Below are 18,762 nucleotides of genomic sequence, written 5' to 3'. Positions count from 1 at the left end.
TGTAATGATGCATTACCGAAGGAAGAACTACAACAACGTCCACTATTAAAGCATACATATATGCAAGTGTGTTGAAGTGATGAAGTTAAGAACAACATCACAACCAAACAAATCACCATCTGGACGATTTGGTGGTGTAAAGCGGCACGGCTCACCACCGTAAAAATTATACTACTCGTATCATTGCTACCGTCAACAAATACAGCACCTATTAGTGTTGCCAACTCATTCTGTTTCTCTACTAAGTGTATTCATTCACATCATAAAAGTGGTTTTGTATCTCATTTTGAGATTTCTAACTAATTATAATTTGGTTCACGAGTTAGCTTTTTAATACGCTCTTTCATCTATTTAACCAATGGGCAAAAATAAATAAATCGTCGACATATTTTTTAGATTTTCTTACAAAAAAGCAAAAGCAAAAACATTGCACCGATAAATTGTTTTTCAAACCCAACTATCTTAAAATATTAATTGATAATTCTTTTCTTTTTGTTTTTGTATATCTGAAAAGAATGGGGTTATATTTGAGTTGGCAACACTGTAGACAACCAGAGATTCACGACGCCCAACCTGACTGTACGGCTGCTTATATGAATATGTACACGTGTGTATTTATACAGAATCAAAATGACATACCTTTTGTGGCGATTAAAGTGGCTTATGGAACATACAAGCATACATATGTATATACATACATATATTCTGTTTGTGTTTTTATTAAATATATCGAATTTGTATGATTATACGTTAACTGAAAAAATGGCAGCATATTAGTCTATAATTAAAACATTTCAAAAATCGTTAATTAACTCGTTATGAAAAAATAAGAAATAGCTTTAAAGTTTAAACTGAACTACGTAGTGTATGGGAAACTGTATATGTTTCAAAAACTTTTCCGATTTTAAGCTATACATACATATGTATGTAGGTAAATGAAGCACCAAAGTTCTTGTAATGTTTAATTAGACTTATTCTACAAAACCGTTTGTTATCATGTACCTATAGATAACAAATAAGAAAGTGCTAAGTTCGGATGTAACCGAAAGAAAAACCTATAATTAGGTACATATAAGGGAGCTAGGGGGAGGAAAGACCATATTTTAACCATTTTTGGTGCAGAGACAAACTATTAGAAGAAGAGAAAATAGTGAGTTAACACACTTTTAGTAGATTTCAAGATAACCTTTGTATGGGAGGTGGGCGTGGTTATTAACGATTTCACTTATTTTCATGATATGTGAGAGAGTACAAAAAGGAAATGTGACTAGTCAGTTTGGTTCATATAGCTTTATTGGTTTGCGAAATATATACAAAAAACCTAGACCTTTATGCTCATTTCTAGTGCGATCCTTTGTACCTAACTTTACTTTTAACACTTTATTTATGGCTTAGTTATGGTATTTTGTGTCTTTTCGGTTTTCGCCACTTTGTGGGCATGGTTTTCAAGTTTAATCAAGATATCTCAATTTTTACTCAAGTTATCGCTTGCATGGACAGACAGACCTCTGCAAACCTGATCATTTTGATATATGTAACCCCATATCTAACTCGTTAAATTTTAGGACTTACAGCCAACCGTTATGTGAACAATACTATTATACTCTGTGCAACATGTTAATTCAGGTGCAGAGTTCTATAATATATATCTACCTCAAATCTATCAGTAAAAACTAAATTTGTTTATTATTATTATTTAGGTACTGTAGAATACTTTTTAATATCTATAATAGTTTGAAATTTAGGATATTGGAAATTAAATATTTTCGGAATTTTTTGTAGCCTATCGTACGTATACATATGTACATATGTTTATTGTGAATTCTACACTGCGCCAGCTCAGCCATCTGTCCGTTTCTATTCTTCTTGATACATATTTTTATGCACTTGTGTACCTTAAACAGGTTTGTCTTCAAAGTGACTTGTTTTCGCCTTCACCAATGTTGTAATGTTCACGTTTTGTACTAAACACAACAAAAATACCTTTATACGAATACATACTTATCTGTGTACATTCATATATATATGCATAACCAAACTTTTGCCGTTAGTTTTCAAAGTTTTGCATAAACGCAAAATCAGAAGGTTTATTGGCAAGTTAAAAATACAGATGTATATTTAAAGAATAAATCACTAAATTTGTATCGGACAAAGGCGAAATATTTAATAAGCTTTTGAGGAAACACAATGAGGAGCTTTAAAAACAATTATCTAAGGTTTAAAAAAAATTTACTCTAGTATTGTATACATACATACAGCCATGGACACATAAATAGCACAAAATCTAGTCAAATATTACACCTAATTTCTAAAGCCCTAAAATAGGTGATTACAAAAATGTAGGCATGGAAATATTTGTTACCGTTATCCCTGGTAAAGTTGTAGTGGACACATTAATTGCAAATTTTTAAGTACTTTTTCATTTATTTATATCTATTAAGCTCTGACATATTATTAATTATATTTTACGAATCAATTATAATTTCTCCGATATTTTATAAAAATGAGGTGGGGAAAACTTTTCACACCGAAAAAGAGAGCGACATGAGCAAAAAAGGAAAATCTCCTGCCGGAATGTCTGAAATAATGTTTCTCTATAGAAAAATGTTATGTAATGCTCTTAATGCAACAAAAAAAATATTCCATGTAAAAAAGAAGATTCCATGAAAACATATGTCATGTAAAACCGATATTAGTGTTGACGGAATCGTAGTAAGGAAGCTCAAAGCTGATGATTTTGAGTCTTCAAGAAAACTTATGCTCGATGGAGAATCTTTTTGGATGTATGTAGAAAGCTTGTAGAAAGACGACTCAACGAAACTCAGCAGAATTGATTAATTAGCACGAAACCCCCACTCCTGTCAAAACGTCATATAAAAACTCGGCTGATATTTGAAAAGGTCCACAGAAACAACGTGCTTTGGAGCGACGAAAATAAGATGAATAGGACGAGTTCAGATGGAAAAACAATTGCACGTCGTTCATAGGTTAAAGCTTTTAATCCTAGTTGAACCAAAAAAGTCTTTAACCCTAGGTTATCCATGGTGGAAGCATAATGGCCGGCCATTGGTATGGCATTGTGCAAATTGTTCATATAAATGGTGAAATTTAACGGTATCAGTATTTGGATATACTAAAACACGAAATAGATCTGTTTTTATCCATTACCATTTTTGTCCATAAACTGAATATTTATACAGTAGAATGATCCGAAGCACACCGCAAAGGTAGTAAGACAATTGTTCGACAGGGAAAAAGTTAGGATATAGGATTGGACTGTGCAAAAACTGGACCTCAATCCAATAGAAAAGTTATGGAATGATATCAAAACACAATTAGCATAAAACAACATTCAAAATTGGTATACAATCTAAAAGGAGCGATCTTAAAAACTGGGGGGAAAATATGCGGCGAAGTTGGGAACAAATAACGAAAAATAGTGAGTATAGTAACAATATATTGTTACTAACCAAGTAACAATTTGATGCAATTTATTAATAGTTTGTAAACTTTTTTCATATTTTTGTAAGCGTTTTAACTATTGTAATATTTATGTGTATCGGCTGTTTATTGGGATATTCATGTTTTCGCCTATTTTTATTGTTAATAGAATAATATACTGTTTTTGTGTTTTCATAAATAAACGTTTTTCTTATTGAAGACCCAGTATGCTATTTATGTGTCCATGGCTTTACGTACATCCATACAATTTAAGGCAATTATAACATTGCCCTCATACATTTCTTTAGTTAATTACCCTTTTCTAAAAATTGCGAGTTAAAGTAGTTTCAATTTACTCTGAATTATAACTGAATTATACCTTTCCCACATAACTTACAAGTGAAAATTAAAACATGAAAGAAAGTGTTAAGTTCGGGTGTGACCGAACATTTTTCACCCTCGCAATTTAATAATTTAATTTTATTAAGAAAACATACAATTTGACCTATATATTCGCCCTAAAGTCTATTAGAATTACAGAAATCATTATTTGAATATACATATATAGTTTTGAGATAGGGTAATTCCTGGACCGATTTCACTCATTTTCGCCACCAAGCTATTCGAAATTATAGGTTTACTAAATTTTCACATATTAACTGATATATACGGTATTAGATAAATGGAAGCTAGCTATTTTAGAACCGCTAATCAAAAAGAAATATCATTGACAATCGTCGAAAGCGCCGGCATGAACCACACACCGATGTATGACGATGCAAATGGTTTTTCAGTGAGCTTTAATTTCATTACTTGGTGTCTGGCTCTAAACCACGTATATATATGTTTGTAAATATACATAATTATGATGCGTTCAAAAAAACGTATTGTTTTGTTTTTAGTTACAATTAGTTACATTTTACTTATTATCTCTTAATTGGATAATAAAAACAAATAATGTAAAAAATAACTAAATATAAAGGAATAATTAAAGGTGTTTTTTATTCTGAACATTATAATTTAATTAACAATAATTACCAACTACTTCAGTTTTTATTAGAAGAATTCATTTCGTTGTATTTAACAGAACCAATGATCAGACATACATACTTCCACAACTTATTAATATTATAATACAAAAGCACCTTGTTCACTATGTGTATATTTTTTGTTAACTTAATATTATGACAAAACAATAAATATTGAAATGTTTTGAAAGAGCGGAAGCAGCTGAAGGAAGCATGAACTTTAACCAGAGAGAACATGTATTGAAATTATTTCAGAATTGGAATTGAGAGAGCATTGTAAAAATTTCAAAGTTAAAATTTTAAATCACATAGAATCATTTCAGCTATTATTTTATTACTTAGCTAAACTTGTTAATTTATTATTATTATTATTAAATGTATATGTAAATGGCGTAATTTTTAAATATATTATAATAAGATACACAAAATGACTGAGTAGGTTTACTGTGGTGTCTGTGTGTATATGTACATGTGTATGTTTATATCCTCTCTCGTGAGCATAAGCCATACAGAGAAAACAAATGTTTGTGTAAAAGCATTGAATAATTAAAATTAAAGTAAATAACAAAACACTGAAAGAAACTAAAACATTTGTTTAATACTTGTAGTTCTTGACAATGTATATGAGCCAAAAAAAACTGTCAATTACCTTAATTTCCCCACACTGGATTCAAGATTTGTATTGAATTGGCGCGAGTCGATAAATAAATGCATATGGCATACTCAAATGAGCATTATATATACATACGCACGCGAGTATGCATGTGTTAGTTCGAACATGTGTTCGTGTATGATATTCCAATCTTCAATTATCTTACTTTTTCTGTTCGACACAAGTTTTAATCCAATCAGTATTTCGATTTGTATATTAACCAATGAAATATACACAAAGATTGCACTTCACAGTATATCACATTTATTTTTGCACACGCAGACTGGCATGCCGATGTTGTAATTTGGATATTTAATATTTCGTAGAATTTTGATTAAATAACACATTGTTGATAAAAACACGTCTAGTGCCGTATTAACAAAAAAACACTCCAATTTCATGCAATCACCAACATTGATTTAAATAGTATACTTATGTATATATATTTTTCTTTCCGATTTTCACTTCACATTAATTCAATTCGCACGAAAAAATTTCTACATTTATGCGCCGGATGCATAAGTATATGACCGCTGACATTTTGCTTCTTACTAATTTTAGGCTGCATGTAGTGAGGCAATGTTGCCTACCCAAACAAAATATTTTATATGATTAATTGAGCAGAGAGACGAGTTTATACATGTAACCAAAGCGAATTTAATTAAATTCGCCGTGCATTTAATATATAAGAGAATATATAATAAAGAGAGTGAGAAATGGCTGAGATGTGAAAAGTGCTGAACATATCGACTTGTAAAGTTTGACCGTTCAGGGAAGCTAGAGAGAGAGAAATTCTCTTCTCTTCGTCGCCCCCTCTCCTATAAAACTAAGAATTGCCGCGACAAAAATTGCCCGTGTGAAAACGGTCTTTGATGACACTGTATAATGCACAGTAATAACTTAAAAAGTTTCTATATATTCCATTTTTCTCTTAAATTTCTTTCACCACAATAAATCGGATTTGCCTGTGCGTAATTGTTACAAATTTTATTTTTATTAAGAATACAAATACCTACAAAATATATTGTGAATGTTTCTGGCGACAAAAAAACAATAGAATGGCAACCATTACTGATGGAAGGGTATAACAATTTAAATCAAATGTGCAGTCTGGTAACATACAATTTTAGCAGGACCTATTTGTTTGTATCGTATCTATGACAAACGCGGGTAAAAGAATTTAAAGTTAGTTGTATATTGTAGTATTTTTATGAAACATTAGTTAAGGACAAAGGAAGCACGTCAGGAAATTGCTTTTACTTTTTCCAACCAGCATTTAAAGGTTGTAATTTATTTGAATGATGTTAATAAATTGCAAATATTTATTACAGATTATCATACGAATATGTCTAATGCAAACAGTATTTCGGGTTCATCAGATTATTGGTGTGATTTGACATTTGACGAAGAGGCTCTACAAAGTGCATTAGACGCACCATTGCATTCACCAAATAAATCACAATTACACACAGGAGAACAGTATCAAGGTTTCGATAGCAATGTTGGTGAGATGATATTGTATCCTAGTAATTTACCAGAACGTTCCTACCAGTTAAGCATAATAAAAGCATCACTATTCAATAACACACTCGTTGTGTTGCCGACTGGACTTGGTAAAACGTTCATTGCTGCAGTTGTAATGTACAATATCTACCGATGGTATCCGACTAGTAAAATCATATTTATGGCACCAACTCGTCCTTTAGTGGCACAGCAAATTGAGGCATGCCAACGTGTAATGCCGTTTCCTGATGAAGATACCATTGAGCTGACTGGTAGGTTGCATCGTAACAGTCGAAAAGAAATTTGGAAGACAAAACGTGTATTCTTTGCAACACCTCAGGTGGTGCTGTCCGATATTATAGGGGATGACGATTCAAATTTTCCTTTTAGACATGTAAAACTGATTGTCGTGGACGAAGCTCATCGAGCAAAGGGGAGATATGCCTATACGGAAGTAGTTCAAGCCATAAAGAATCGAAATGATTTCTTTAGAGTTGTGGCACTATCAGCAACTCCTGGTCGTACAATGGAAGATATTGCTGAAGTGGTACAAAATCTATTTATATCTCACATTGAAGTACGTTGTGACTCGTCAGAAGACGTTTTGCCTTATGTGCATAAAAGGCATATGAAAACTGTTGTGGTACAGCTTGGAAATAATTTAAAGGAATTATATGATGAGATCTTAACAATTATAGATCCATATCTAAGGAAATTAATTTGTGCGAATGTTTTAGGAGGATCGTTAAAAAATATTTCACGTAATTTTCTTTTGTTCGAACAGAAACGTTTTCGGGAAAATAGTCAAAATCAGCAACATCCAGAGAGACAATTAATTTCAAGTAGTTTTTCATTCTGTATTAGTATGCACCATGCTCTAGAACTATTGGAGCGCCATGGCATTCGGGTATTTCTTAATTATTTCGAGGAGAACGAAGATGGGCGGTGTAAGTACGTTATAAATATGGAACCTAAAGTTCGCCAATTATTAGATCGATTACGTGATCAATTTGGTCCAGATTCTTTTGAAGTTTCAAAACGTTCGATGGTCAATGGCGAAAACTCTAAAATACCAGACAAGTTTGACTTTGGACACCCAAAGTTCGAGCAAGCAAGAACATGTTTACTTCAGCATTTTCAAGTATGTTACCGTTATAATAAGTCAATATTTGGTTTCCAGTCATATGACTTTTCAATATTTATAGACTAACCCAAACACGCGTGCAATAGTTTTCTGTGAATATCGAGAATCAGTTATGCTGATATATCGATTATTGTTACAGCATGAGCCATTACTCAAGCCACGTTATTTTGTAGGTAATTATGACATAATTTGTCCTTTCCATGTTTATTTAAGAAACTAATTTTCATATCAAATTATAAGGTCAGGGTAGCACCACCGGTTCTTTGTGTTCACTAACACAAAAACAACAGATTCAAATTATGGATGACTTTCGATGTGGTAAATGTAATATCCTCATAGCCACTTCTATCGGAGAAGAAGGTATAGATGTTGGCGAAGTAGAGCTTATTGTATGCTTCGACATCAATACTTCGAATCCACAACGTTTCATTCAAAGAATTGGACGAACTGGAAGGAAAAAACAAGGTCATGTTGTGGTATTGGTTACCGAAGGCCGGGAACAACAAATTTTTAAAGATGTTTTAGCGCAGAAGGACTTGATTAATGCAAGAATGCTCCATTCAATAACTGTAAAAAAATCTTTATATAAGAACTCGCCACGATTGGTCCCTATTGATATAGATCCTAAAGTGTTTCAGATTTTTATAAAACCACGTAAATTGAAAGAAACGAACAAATCTGTAAATTCAAAGAATGGAACAAAAAAAATGTTGGGCAATCAAGATTTGAGAACTTTTTTCAAAGGAAAAGTAAGACCAAATATTAACACATTATTTACGGATCCGTCACAGCATGGCTTAGAGACGCAACAAAATCTTGAAAAATGTTTGCGAAAAATTGATGATTATTTCAGTGCTTTTGAAGATCCCGTATCATCTAATACACAGCTATTAAGTGAAACTACATGTTCCAAAACAGGTGCTCATAAATTAAATCCCGGTCAAGAAATATCACTATATAATTCTCAACGTTTTCGCAGTCTAAAACGAGTCCTCGAAAAAAATTCACCTTTAATATCCCCTAAAGAACTTATTACTAATCCGATAGAACAATTGAAATCATCAAAGATATCTAATGATGGAAAACGTTTTATTTTAAGAACGCAACCATATATTGTTAAGGATGTATTGGAGAAGATGAAGTTATTGGATATATTACCTTTGAATCCCGATGAAATGTCGGACGAAGAAAAAGATATTCGACATTTGTGCGACATTATTACAAAACTGTTGGGTGACAATCTCTCAAGTGTGGAAATGTTCATTGATGATGCTAATATTGAAAGTTTAGGTAGAAAACGAAGTTATAGACCTCCCTCTGATTATGACCTAAATGACAGTGAATACACACAGGTTTGCAATGCAATATTTAATGGGTTGGAAGAACCAGGACTTTTATACGATAATTTTGATTACATACAAGAAGAATTAAAGAAAACAAAGTTTTATGAAGAGTCATATTCCAAACCTGAAATTGATGATTATCAACCTGTATCATATTCACAATTGAGAAAAGATACCAATTCAATGGTATACGAAACTGTCATTTTCGATGAAGAAGCTGAAATCAGCAGATTTGGTGAATCTAGCATAAATGTTGAATCCACATGTCAAGATAATTGCCTATGGAATGAATTTACAATAAATGCAGGTAACAAGTCTACTCCAGTACAAACACCTTTAGTAAAAGCTTTTCAGCGTCAGATTTTAAATTCTGGGAAACAAAGTTACACAATGGTGAAGTCATTGCAATTGGCGGACGAAAATTTGACTGCATACAATAGCGAAAATAAATCATCTGACATTATAATTTTATCTGACACTTCAACGGAAGAATATCAGCTAGAACAACAAACTTTGATCAATGACAGATCAAAAAAGACAGAGCCCAATTGTACACTTCCAAATTTAAACAAATGTTCAAATGAATGTAAAAGTATCACCTTTACTAATGAATTTCCTAAACGGGTGTCTTCTTTATCAAAGTCAACCCTAAATGATTTACATGTAAATATAAATGATTTTTTGAAACCATTTCCTGAGGAAATTTTATATGAGGAATTTGTTGATAACACCCCTACTTTGAACTCCAAAATTGACGATAATAAAGTTTTGACTGATCGACCTTTGTATTCCTCCTCTAATAACGATTTAAGTCAAAAAGAAAATGTATACACTTCTAACTTAAATCGCAATTCAGAAATACTGAGTTCTTATACACCCAAAACGTCACCAAAAAGGCTACCTATTGAAGCAAAACAATATGAAAAGCAACTAACCCCGTTCGCTCCTCTCCAAAAAGAAGCGATTGATTTTTTAAATACTTCAACTAATGCGAATCCTAATTTAGAAATGCTGAGTCCTAATAGACCCATAACACCACCAGAAAGGTTATCAACTCATCCAGAGCAATATGAAAAATCACCAACCCTTTACGAATTGTTCTTACAAAATGTTAAAAGGCGAAAAGGTAACTTGCCGGAACATATACAACATAGCGTAGCCTTCGCAGAAAAACAGGTTCGCAAAGCGTTATGTTTATCAACAACCGATGATGAGCCGTTTTTACCAACAAATATAAGCGACAATGAAAATTCAACGATGTCATCATTTAAAACATCCAAATGTAAAGATATTTCGTCGAGTGATTCAGGCGAACGAATTGAGAAAACAGTTGGGTCGGAAACAGATTGTGAAGAGCTTATCGAAACACAAATCGTATGTAAATAAAAAATCCGTTTTTTATAGCATTAGTAATATATAGTATACTTATTAAATTAATCAGCCCGCACCATATACGAAATCCATTTCAAATGAACACAGCGATTCTACTGTTATTAATACAAAGACAGGAGAAGGGTATGAAACGGAGTGCGAAGAAATCACTGAAACGCAGGAGGCAGTTAATTCTTTCTGCCGACAAAGACAAAAGCGTAACCGTCTGAATAATTTTATTGATTATGAGGCTACAGTTAGTGGCGATGAAAGTGAAGATGAATATAATGAAATGCCCTGTAGTCAGTATGTGAAGGACTCTATGATTGTATCGAGTGATGAGTTGGAGACATTAGACGAAAATGCACCCACATCTTCTCAGATGCAAGCACACTACTTGCAATCCATTAAGTATGCCAAATTCTAACTATTTAAACGCTATACTAATACAGATAATTTCATTTATATTTCAGAAGTCCCAAACCAATAGCCCGTGGTGCTTTCAAAATTCCGGCCTTCCGGGAGTATAATGATCACAGCCAAATTTACTCACAAATGGTATCTATAGAACCTTCCCAGTATATCTGCGACTCTTTTGTAGTTGATGAAGAGGATGACAAAGAATATATCAAATCGAAAAATGAAACTTTGAGCCCGCTGGAACGGGCCGAACGTATTTTAAAAAAACAACAACGTGTTCGAAAAAAATTCAAAAATGTTGCCCAGATTAAGAAACGAAAGCGTATTCGTCAGATTTCGGACAGTTCTGATGACGATTATATTCCTCTGAACTAATATAACAAATATGTCTACTCTAATTTCAAAACATGCATCTTGTTAGTAATATGAGTATTATAAAACATATACATACATATGGGCATTTCCGCCAGAAGGTCCACCACAGACAAAATATTAAACATTATTATTTCCATAAGAAAATATTTAAATTTATTTATATTAAATTAATTCATAACCAATTACGTGATATACGAAAGCCAAGTCGCATAGGAGCTACTTTTCTCATTTCGATTTTTCTACTGCATTTGTGTTTTCGTCAAAATCGTTAAAGAAACTATCATGTATTAATTTTCGGTTTGTATAAAACCTTTATAAGGGTACAAAGAGCAAAATAAAATGCATAAGAGAGTTATCGATTGCAAATAACTGTTGTTGTCTGTTTTTGTACTATCTTTATCTTATATTTCAATGTCCCGTGCGACATCAAAAAATAACACTTGTTCCCACTGCATCGGAAATACAGTGGAACTTCCATAACTCGAAGATCTCCATAACTTGAACTCTTGAATTGGCAATAGAAGTCAAATTTCATACAAATTTTCTTCCATAAATTGAACTTTTTGGTCAGAGCATAATACAAAATTTAAAATTTTACTATCGAAACAGAATTTTAAAAGAGTCCCTTTATATTGTACGGATGCGAACAAGAAATATGATATTACACTTATGGATTGCATAAATCATCTAACAAAGGCATGGAATATAGGTGACAAGAGCCAAATAGTAAACTGTAACAAACGAAATTACATAAAACATATTTTAACGTATGTACATAAAAATTTTGCGAAGTAAATAAATAAAACTGTGTATAAAACTATATTTTACAGCTTTTTGAAAAATGTATGTTTTAATGAAAATTTCTATAACTCGAAGTTTTTTTGTGCATTATGGTGATTCGAGTTAGAGAAGTTCCACTGAAGTTCGAAGAAGAAAGTTCGCTAAATTGTGATTTTGGTAACTACTTAAAATTGGTCTCGTGCGACATCGTAGGTGTGGAGTTCAAAAATTTAAAATTATTTTTTGTCTTATAAATTCTTTAAATTCCACTGAACTAGCTATTAAAATAGATTTTGGCGGGAATTACAGGCTTACAAATCAAAATAAGAGTGCTCATTTTAACAATGTTGTCAGGAGAAAAGCGTTTGCCTTTAAAAGTGACAAGTTAACGCATGACATATTATTTTCTTGATAAATCTCTTAAATAAAATTAAGAAATCCTTTAGTTGCTTTTCTAAAATATTTATTTTTTTAAAAAGAAATTTATATTTTCAAGCCTGGTTGCTCTTATAAAAAATTGCTAATGCTCTTCATTAGAATGGAATTTTTTTGCAAAGAGCCGACGATGCATTGGGAGCAGTTATCAAAAGGAATGTCTGGCAGATAACGAAATCCAAACATTATTTTTATACCCGAGGACAGCAGAATTTCTGAAAAAAAACTGTATTTCACATTCATAATACTATTTTCATTTCATACTATAGAGTTTTTGTTGGGTTTCTCGTTGCATGTTAGTTAAAATAAATAAATAAATACATTTACTACTTTATTAAGCCATTTTATTGGACTTGTTGTTAAACAATTCTGTTTTATAACAACAAAATCAACATAAATATTATTATGGAAAAAAATGTCCCGTGCGACATGTCCCGTGCGAATGTGGTAAATATTTAATTAAAAAAAACTATAAATTATTTTTGGGTGAAATTCATACCAATTTAAAAGGTATCAATGCGCAACATTTTACAATCAAAAACATTTTAATATTGCCTCAAATTCGCTGAAACGACGTTTGATTCGTTGTCCCCAAAAACGACTTCCATTTTTTGTCCCGTGCGAATGCCTTGATTTTTTGCAATTATCTTGAAAATGAAAACCGTTCCAAAATCAACCTTAACACTAAATGTAGGGCTAATAAAGAGCTATTAAAAAATCCTACTGTCAAAATTTTTTGGTTCATAATTTTTTTTAGTTGAAATGTGTGCGATTGTCACGTTCGACATGGCGGAAATGCCCATATACAAACTTAATTCCTCAAACAACACGCTTAAAATAACGGTACTTTTTATTTAGGAATATATTGTTATTGTTTTAACGTTATCTAGACCCTTTTTGGAAATAACTTACATCTAAAGTCTGGTCTGTAAAATGTTTAATGTTGTCGACGTACTATAGGAATGGCCTGGAATATGATTCTAAAAATGACACCACCCAGAGCAAGAATTACCTTATGGTTCACACACGGACCAGAAAAAAATTCTTCTGGCTCAGGTTGGACTCAGTCACCGCACGGATTATGATAATGTAGAATAAACCTGCTACAGGGAGTTGGTCCAAGGATGACAAATAAAATTTGCTACTTACCGTTCCAAAAATGGTTAGATCACCGAAATACGTTCTTGTTTCATCCGATGGTAGTATTTAGAGTTCTCGATTATAAATATTTTTCATAAATGTTATCTAAAGTATTTGGTGTTTTTGTTTTGTACAATTTACAATTACGGAGAGTAATACACAAAATTCTACAATGGCAATGATAATACTGGCGCCTAAGAACAATGTATACTGCTCATAATACCAATTCTCCAAGTACTTAAGACAAGGTACTTCGTGACGATTTTGAACATAGTCCATCTTCTGTAACATTTGACACTGAGTTATATTCACAGGCTTCGGATCCAAATAAGACATCTTATCAGTGACATTGTGTAAAATGCAGCAAGTGAGAGGTACTACCCATTCTCGCTGACCGTAACCCTGCAGCTTCCAGCTGGATGTGTTATAGTTAATATTACTATTCATACCACAGCAGCCGAAACGAGTCTGGGCCAAATCCATTGCATTAGTGAATTGTTCCTTTCCGGGCACACCATAATTTCCCTGTAGAGCTTTAACCATTTTCGATTCGTCCAAACTGATGCCCAAACAATGTGGCCACAATGTAATGGCTAAACAGACTAACGACTCAGCTAGAAGCAATACGATCACTGATGAAAAGTATAAACTAAGGCAGCAGTAGGTTTGCTGGTAGGACGCCCAATATCCAAGCAAGGCGATAAAGACAGCCACACATCCTGCTACAGGAATAGCAATAGAAATGTAGTAGAACAAAGGTTGTGGTAGGCTGTTAAGTTGCTCGCTCGTTGTCACCAGAAGACGTGAGAGAAGGATTCGTTTCGAATCATTAATGAGGTAGAAACCAAAAACGACAAGCATCACTCCGCAGAACTAGACAAAAACAACGTAAATTAGAGTTTTTAAATTATTGTAATGCATAAATTTTATCATTTTAACAACTTTGATTATTTAAATGCAGAAGCAACAGAAAATAAGTAGGAAGTGTTAAGCTCGGGAGCTGCTGACAATTAGACAGATTTTTTAATAAAATTATCTATTTTTATCCTTAATTTTCGGTGTCTGAGGGTCTGAAAAAATTGGATTTCGACAATTTTAAGGTGAAAGTTACCACTAGAAGTACTATTTGCCATAATATATAATGGTATTAAATGCGAAGTAGGCGTGGAGTAGCTATACGTCAATGTTATGTTTCAAATTAGGTTTAACTTGGTCTGATAATTTTTGAGATATTAGTTTTCAATTAAATGTCGACAGTGCAGCGCGAATTTACCAATGTTTGAAGTGATTCATATATACGACAACACTATTATACTCTATTCAACATGTGTAAGCGATAGAGCATAACGGACAGCATAAAACATTTTCAGATGTTCTGCGGAAATTGAAATAAATATCCGTACATATGTATATTGTTTAGTCAACGCAAATACAATATTTTTTGTTCTTTTTTAATAACTACTTTGACTAATCACTTACACAATCTTTTAATTTTACTCACCAAAAATATGAGGTTACAACAATTGCGCAATAATTTATGATTGAATGGGCGCGCCATTGTCCGACTTTTACTTTGTTAATTTTTGTAATATAATTATGTTCAGTGTGTACGAAATAATTTAATGCCAACATTTAGTATGTATATTGTAGAATAACTGCTTTTCATATGGTAATGAACTGATGGTAATGGTGACAATATTGGATCCAGAAAAAATATATCCATTAGTATTTTAATTTATTCGTCCGTTACCTTCAAATCATTATATGAATTCATATTAAATCGAAACACGACTAAATAATTTGATCTAATGCTCAACGACTACTAAATAGGACTGATTGTATAGTTTGATCTGAATGATGGCAAAGAGCTCCCTCAAATATTTGTTGTATGGTTAAAATGGAAATGTATTGCTGCTCTATATCAATGTTGTAGTTGCTATTATATGTAAACAAGCTAACAATTGAATTTAAAATATTTCCAATGTAATTGTTCCACTCTCTTGCTCTTTCGTTTAATTTATGCGATAGCTGTTCGGCAAACCGTATAGGAATGAAAAAGCGATAATGGAAAGCGCTAAAACACATTGATGTTACCTGTTGAATGTACAAAGAAAATGACTTACAATTGTTTGAACAGTATGTATATTCTGTAATATGAGTATGTAGTCGCCAAAAAAAAATATTTTTATGATATGTGTAGGTGTTATATGTAATACCAGTCCGTTTCAATTTATTGTTTCACTAATCGAAAAACTTTCGATGTTCAGAGTATTTATGTACTCATACTTTCTACTATAAACTTTTCGTTCAAAGCGAAAATTAATATCAGTTTCTTATGATTTGAAACAGTAGGTTCTTTGCGAAATTTGCTATGTAGTTTTAAAGACACTGTAAGTCTTATTATACTTATCTTACCTAGTGTATTTCAATTTATAATTAAATCCAATGTAAATAATGAATTAAATATCAAATCAATTAATCGGAATTGGTACTCACATTTTAGTAGGTAATATGTTATTAAAATAGATTTTATATGATTTTTGTTGGTTAAATTTTTGTATAAATAATTTACAATATAAAACACATTTGTTTGTTAGATAAACACTTGCAAACTTTTTGGATTTATTTTATATTATTTGCAGTCATAAAAATTATATGAACCTGCATATTTTAAAAATCTCCCCATTATTTATTTTGTTGAACGTTGAAATTGCATTTGCATAGCAAAGAATAGGATATTTAAAAATCCATTGAAGTTGTACTGGTTGAAGAGCCACCACTGCAACTAAATTTTTGAATACTTCCTTTGGTATCTTCTTGAATTTCTAAAAAATAGACAAGTTTGTTTTTACGATTGCATAAAAACATGAATATAAATTACCTGGAGGCAAATGAAGCTTTTCAATGACGAACTTCTTTCGACGTAACTTAAATGCTAAATCGGAAGTTTCTGGCATATAGGCAGTAAGTGTATTCACAGCTGTTATTTTGTGTAAATGTATTAGACCACTGTATTCTTTAAAAGCGATATTGGTTTCGTGTTCGGAACCGTTAAATGATTCTAATTCGATGGCATAGTCTACCAAATTCCGTATTTTGTGAACAAGCAACTCATCCTTTATGTAAATTTTACTATTAGTTACTGAAGTAATTATCCACTAATTTATACTTACGTATTTAGCTATCAAATGCATTGGCATAGTGATAAAACATACAGACACTGAATTCCGTACTATGCCTCTTAACACTGTTAGAAATTTTAAAATATTTTTAGAAAAGTCTTCATCATACCAATGTGGCGATCCAAGTGATGTTATACAAATACGACAAAGGCTACGATACACCAATGCACTCGGTGAAAATTTCTCCTCCTTTGCAAATGACTGAACTAATTTTAGAAAACGCTGATATTTCATATTATTAAAGATTTTTTGGGCAATATTATTTTGTTTTTGTTTTAAAATTGAGGGTATCTGCAGAGCATCGACTTGTAATTTAGTCGCATTTTGAATCCGTGGATTTTCATTGGTATTACCAGAGAGTAGTGCAGCTGCAGCATTAATTCGTTCCTGCTCTAAATCGACTTCTTTGCAGCTTATGTTGCTTCCACTACTGCTGCTCGTCGTATTTTGATCAGTGTCATCCTTGGACGGTGCATTTGAATCAACCCCAAAAAATACATTATCCTCATCGCCTAATCCACAATCATAATCATCGTCACCTTCATCTGAGTTAACATACGAATTTCCATTCCATAAAAGTGTATCGACAAAGTCTAGTAAATTTTTATCCATTTGTTCCATCAAATTGAAATGGTGACCAATTTTACTTGGTACTTGTTCGGAATTTACTGGAGGTAGATCATTGTAGCGCCAAGCGATCCGTAAACCATTTTGAGGAGCATCCCCGTTTTCTTGCTCGGTACATTTTTCAATCTCCACTTCGTCGTCATTGAGTGGTTTTGGCAATTTGCGCATTAATTCCTGTGGATCATCATCCAAACTTCCTAATAAAACCGATTGTCCTGAAACTACTCCTTCGGCGATAAAGTATTTCGCTAAAACCTTTGAAAATGTTACGTACTTATCTTCCTCTACATCATAAAAAGAAGAAAAACAGTTTTTATTTCTGTAAACTTATTAAATGATCAACGTTACCAATTAGACATATTGATCCAACAGGTAAGCCACCTCCTAAAATGCGTAACTTGTTTTTTAATATTATATTAATTATTTTATTTATTATTTGTATTACCAAAAATAACATCAAACGATGGATTCCCACTTGATGTTATTATCTGTCCTGTTTGTGGACTAGTCCGTGTGCCTGGTACTGGTTTTTGTACATGTCGCTTACGAAAGCTTGACATTTTATGGACTGCGCTTATAAAAAATTACGCAAAACTACTTTTTGACTTCTTTTCTGGAAAAACAGTACACGCTAATGCCTTCGAACCCGTTGTCGTTGACGTTTTAATAATGCAATTTTCCGTTTAGCGGAAAGGTACAAAATGTTTCTGCCAGTGAAGTGTAAGTGAATAAACGGCACCTTTTGTTGTTTTTATAAAGTAATTTATTTCTTTCGGCTACTATTCTGGTGCTATTTCTTGTATTTATTACATCCGATTACAAATTTAATAATTAAGTTTTTTATTTACAGCCGAATTTTACATTAAAATATAAAGCATGCTCAAGGCAATTTTTTATGTGGTAACAACGACAAAAAAACAAAATTTACACTAACGAAATATTAGTGTAATCAGAATATGTCAAATTTAGGGAAAATAAATTGCCGACTACAAAATAGACTGTCAAAAAGTTAAACTTCGCAGAGAACGTATAATATACGATCTCTGTTTCGAATTCTATACGTTCTCTGATTTCTATACAAGTGTATATATGACCGTTAGATAGCGCTCGTATCAGAAAACCTTTATAACTATAATTTATATATGGATATATTCACGTTCTCATGTGGTAGAATAAATTATAAATGCAAGCATTTTCAAGCAATAGCGCCATCTGGCGACGATTAGCATAGTGCAATGTTTCAATGCATTTCGAAAAGAAATTTCGAATACAATCCACTTAAACGAGAATGTGAGAATTTTAATGAAATAGCATGAAACCT

The 18,762-nt window shown here is 32.3% G+C and overlaps 4 protein-coding genes across 11 annotated transcripts in view; 1 reads left to right on the top strand and 3 right to left on the bottom strand.

Annotated features, from left to right (window-relative positions):
• Positions 1 to 5,916, bottom strand: part of LOC105213471 (neurogenic protein mastermind) — a 33,017-nt gene extending 27,101 nt beyond the window's left edge. The window contains exon 1 of the mRNA XM_011186338.3: positions 5,119 to 5,916. The gene's annotated coding sequence lies outside the window, so the exon portion shown is untranslated. The remainder of the gene's footprint in view (positions 1 to 5,118) is intronic.
• A 160-nt stretch (positions 5,917 to 6,076) lies between these two features.
• Positions 6,077 to 12,099, top strand: LOC105213472 (uncharacterized). 7 transcript variants are annotated; one of them, XM_054234899.1, is made up of 7 exons: positions 6,153 to 6,291; positions 6,453 to 7,571; positions 7,644 to 7,765; positions 7,830 to 7,941; positions 8,009 to 10,485; positions 10,553 to 10,893; positions 10,956 to 12,099. In XM_054234899.1, exons 1-7 carry the CDS (start codon positions 6,279 to 6,281, stop codon positions 11,275 to 11,277), a joined length of 4,506 nt encoding a protein of 1,501 aa, XP_054090874.1. In that variant the 5' UTR covers positions 6,153 to 6,278; the 3' UTR covers positions 11,278 to 12,099. The 7 variants fall into 7 exon arrangements, with proteins under 7 accessions (XP_011184644.2, XP_054090873.1, XP_028896994.2 ...); XM_011186342.3 differs by having other exon boundaries at positions 6,077 to 6,203; positions 6,453 to 7,765; XM_054234898.1 differs by having other exon boundaries at positions 6,093 to 6,234; positions 6,453 to 7,765.
• Positions 12,100 to 13,673: 1,574 nt separating this feature from the next.
• Positions 13,674 to 16,074, bottom strand: LOC105213474 (tetraspanin-11). 2 transcript variants are annotated; one of them, XM_011186344.3, is made up of 2 exons: positions 15,383 to 16,074; positions 13,674 to 14,505 (listed from the first exon to the last, which is right to left on the bottom strand). In XM_011186344.3, exons 1-2 carry the CDS (start codon positions 15,404 to 15,406, stop codon positions 13,738 to 13,740), a joined length of 792 nt encoding a protein of 263 aa, XP_011184646.1. In that variant the 5' UTR covers positions 15,407 to 16,074; the 3' UTR covers positions 13,674 to 13,737. The 2 variants fall into 2 exon arrangements, with proteins under 2 accessions (XP_011184646.1, XP_011184645.1); XM_011186343.3 differs by having other exon boundaries at positions 13,719 to 14,505; positions 15,134 to 16,074.
• Positions 16,075 to 16,217: 143 nt separating this feature from the next.
• Positions 16,218 to 18,428, bottom strand: LOC105213475 (elongator complex protein 4). The gene is made up of 5 exons (XM_011186346.3): positions 17,887 to 18,428; positions 17,790 to 17,825; positions 16,806 to 17,725; positions 16,514 to 16,748; positions 16,218 to 16,457 (listed from the first exon to the last, which is right to left on the bottom strand). Exons 1-5 carry the CDS (start codon positions 17,999 to 18,001, stop codon positions 16,372 to 16,374), a joined length of 1,392 nt encoding a protein of 463 aa, XP_011184648.1. The 5' UTR covers positions 18,002 to 18,428; the 3' UTR covers positions 16,218 to 16,371.
• Positions 18,429 to 18,762: the final 334 nt, after the last annotated feature.

The sequence above is a fragment of the Zeugodacus cucurbitae genome, chromosome 6 (genome assembly GCF_028554725.1).
Source record: "Zeugodacus cucurbitae isolate PBARC_wt_2022May chromosome 6, idZeuCucr1.2, whole genome shotgun sequence".
NCBI lineage: Eukaryota > Metazoa > Arthropoda > Insecta > Diptera > Tephritidae > Zeugodacus > Zeugodacus cucurbitae.
Note: the sequence above shows the minus strand (reverse complement) of the source record. Positions and strands in the feature narration are given on the sequence as shown.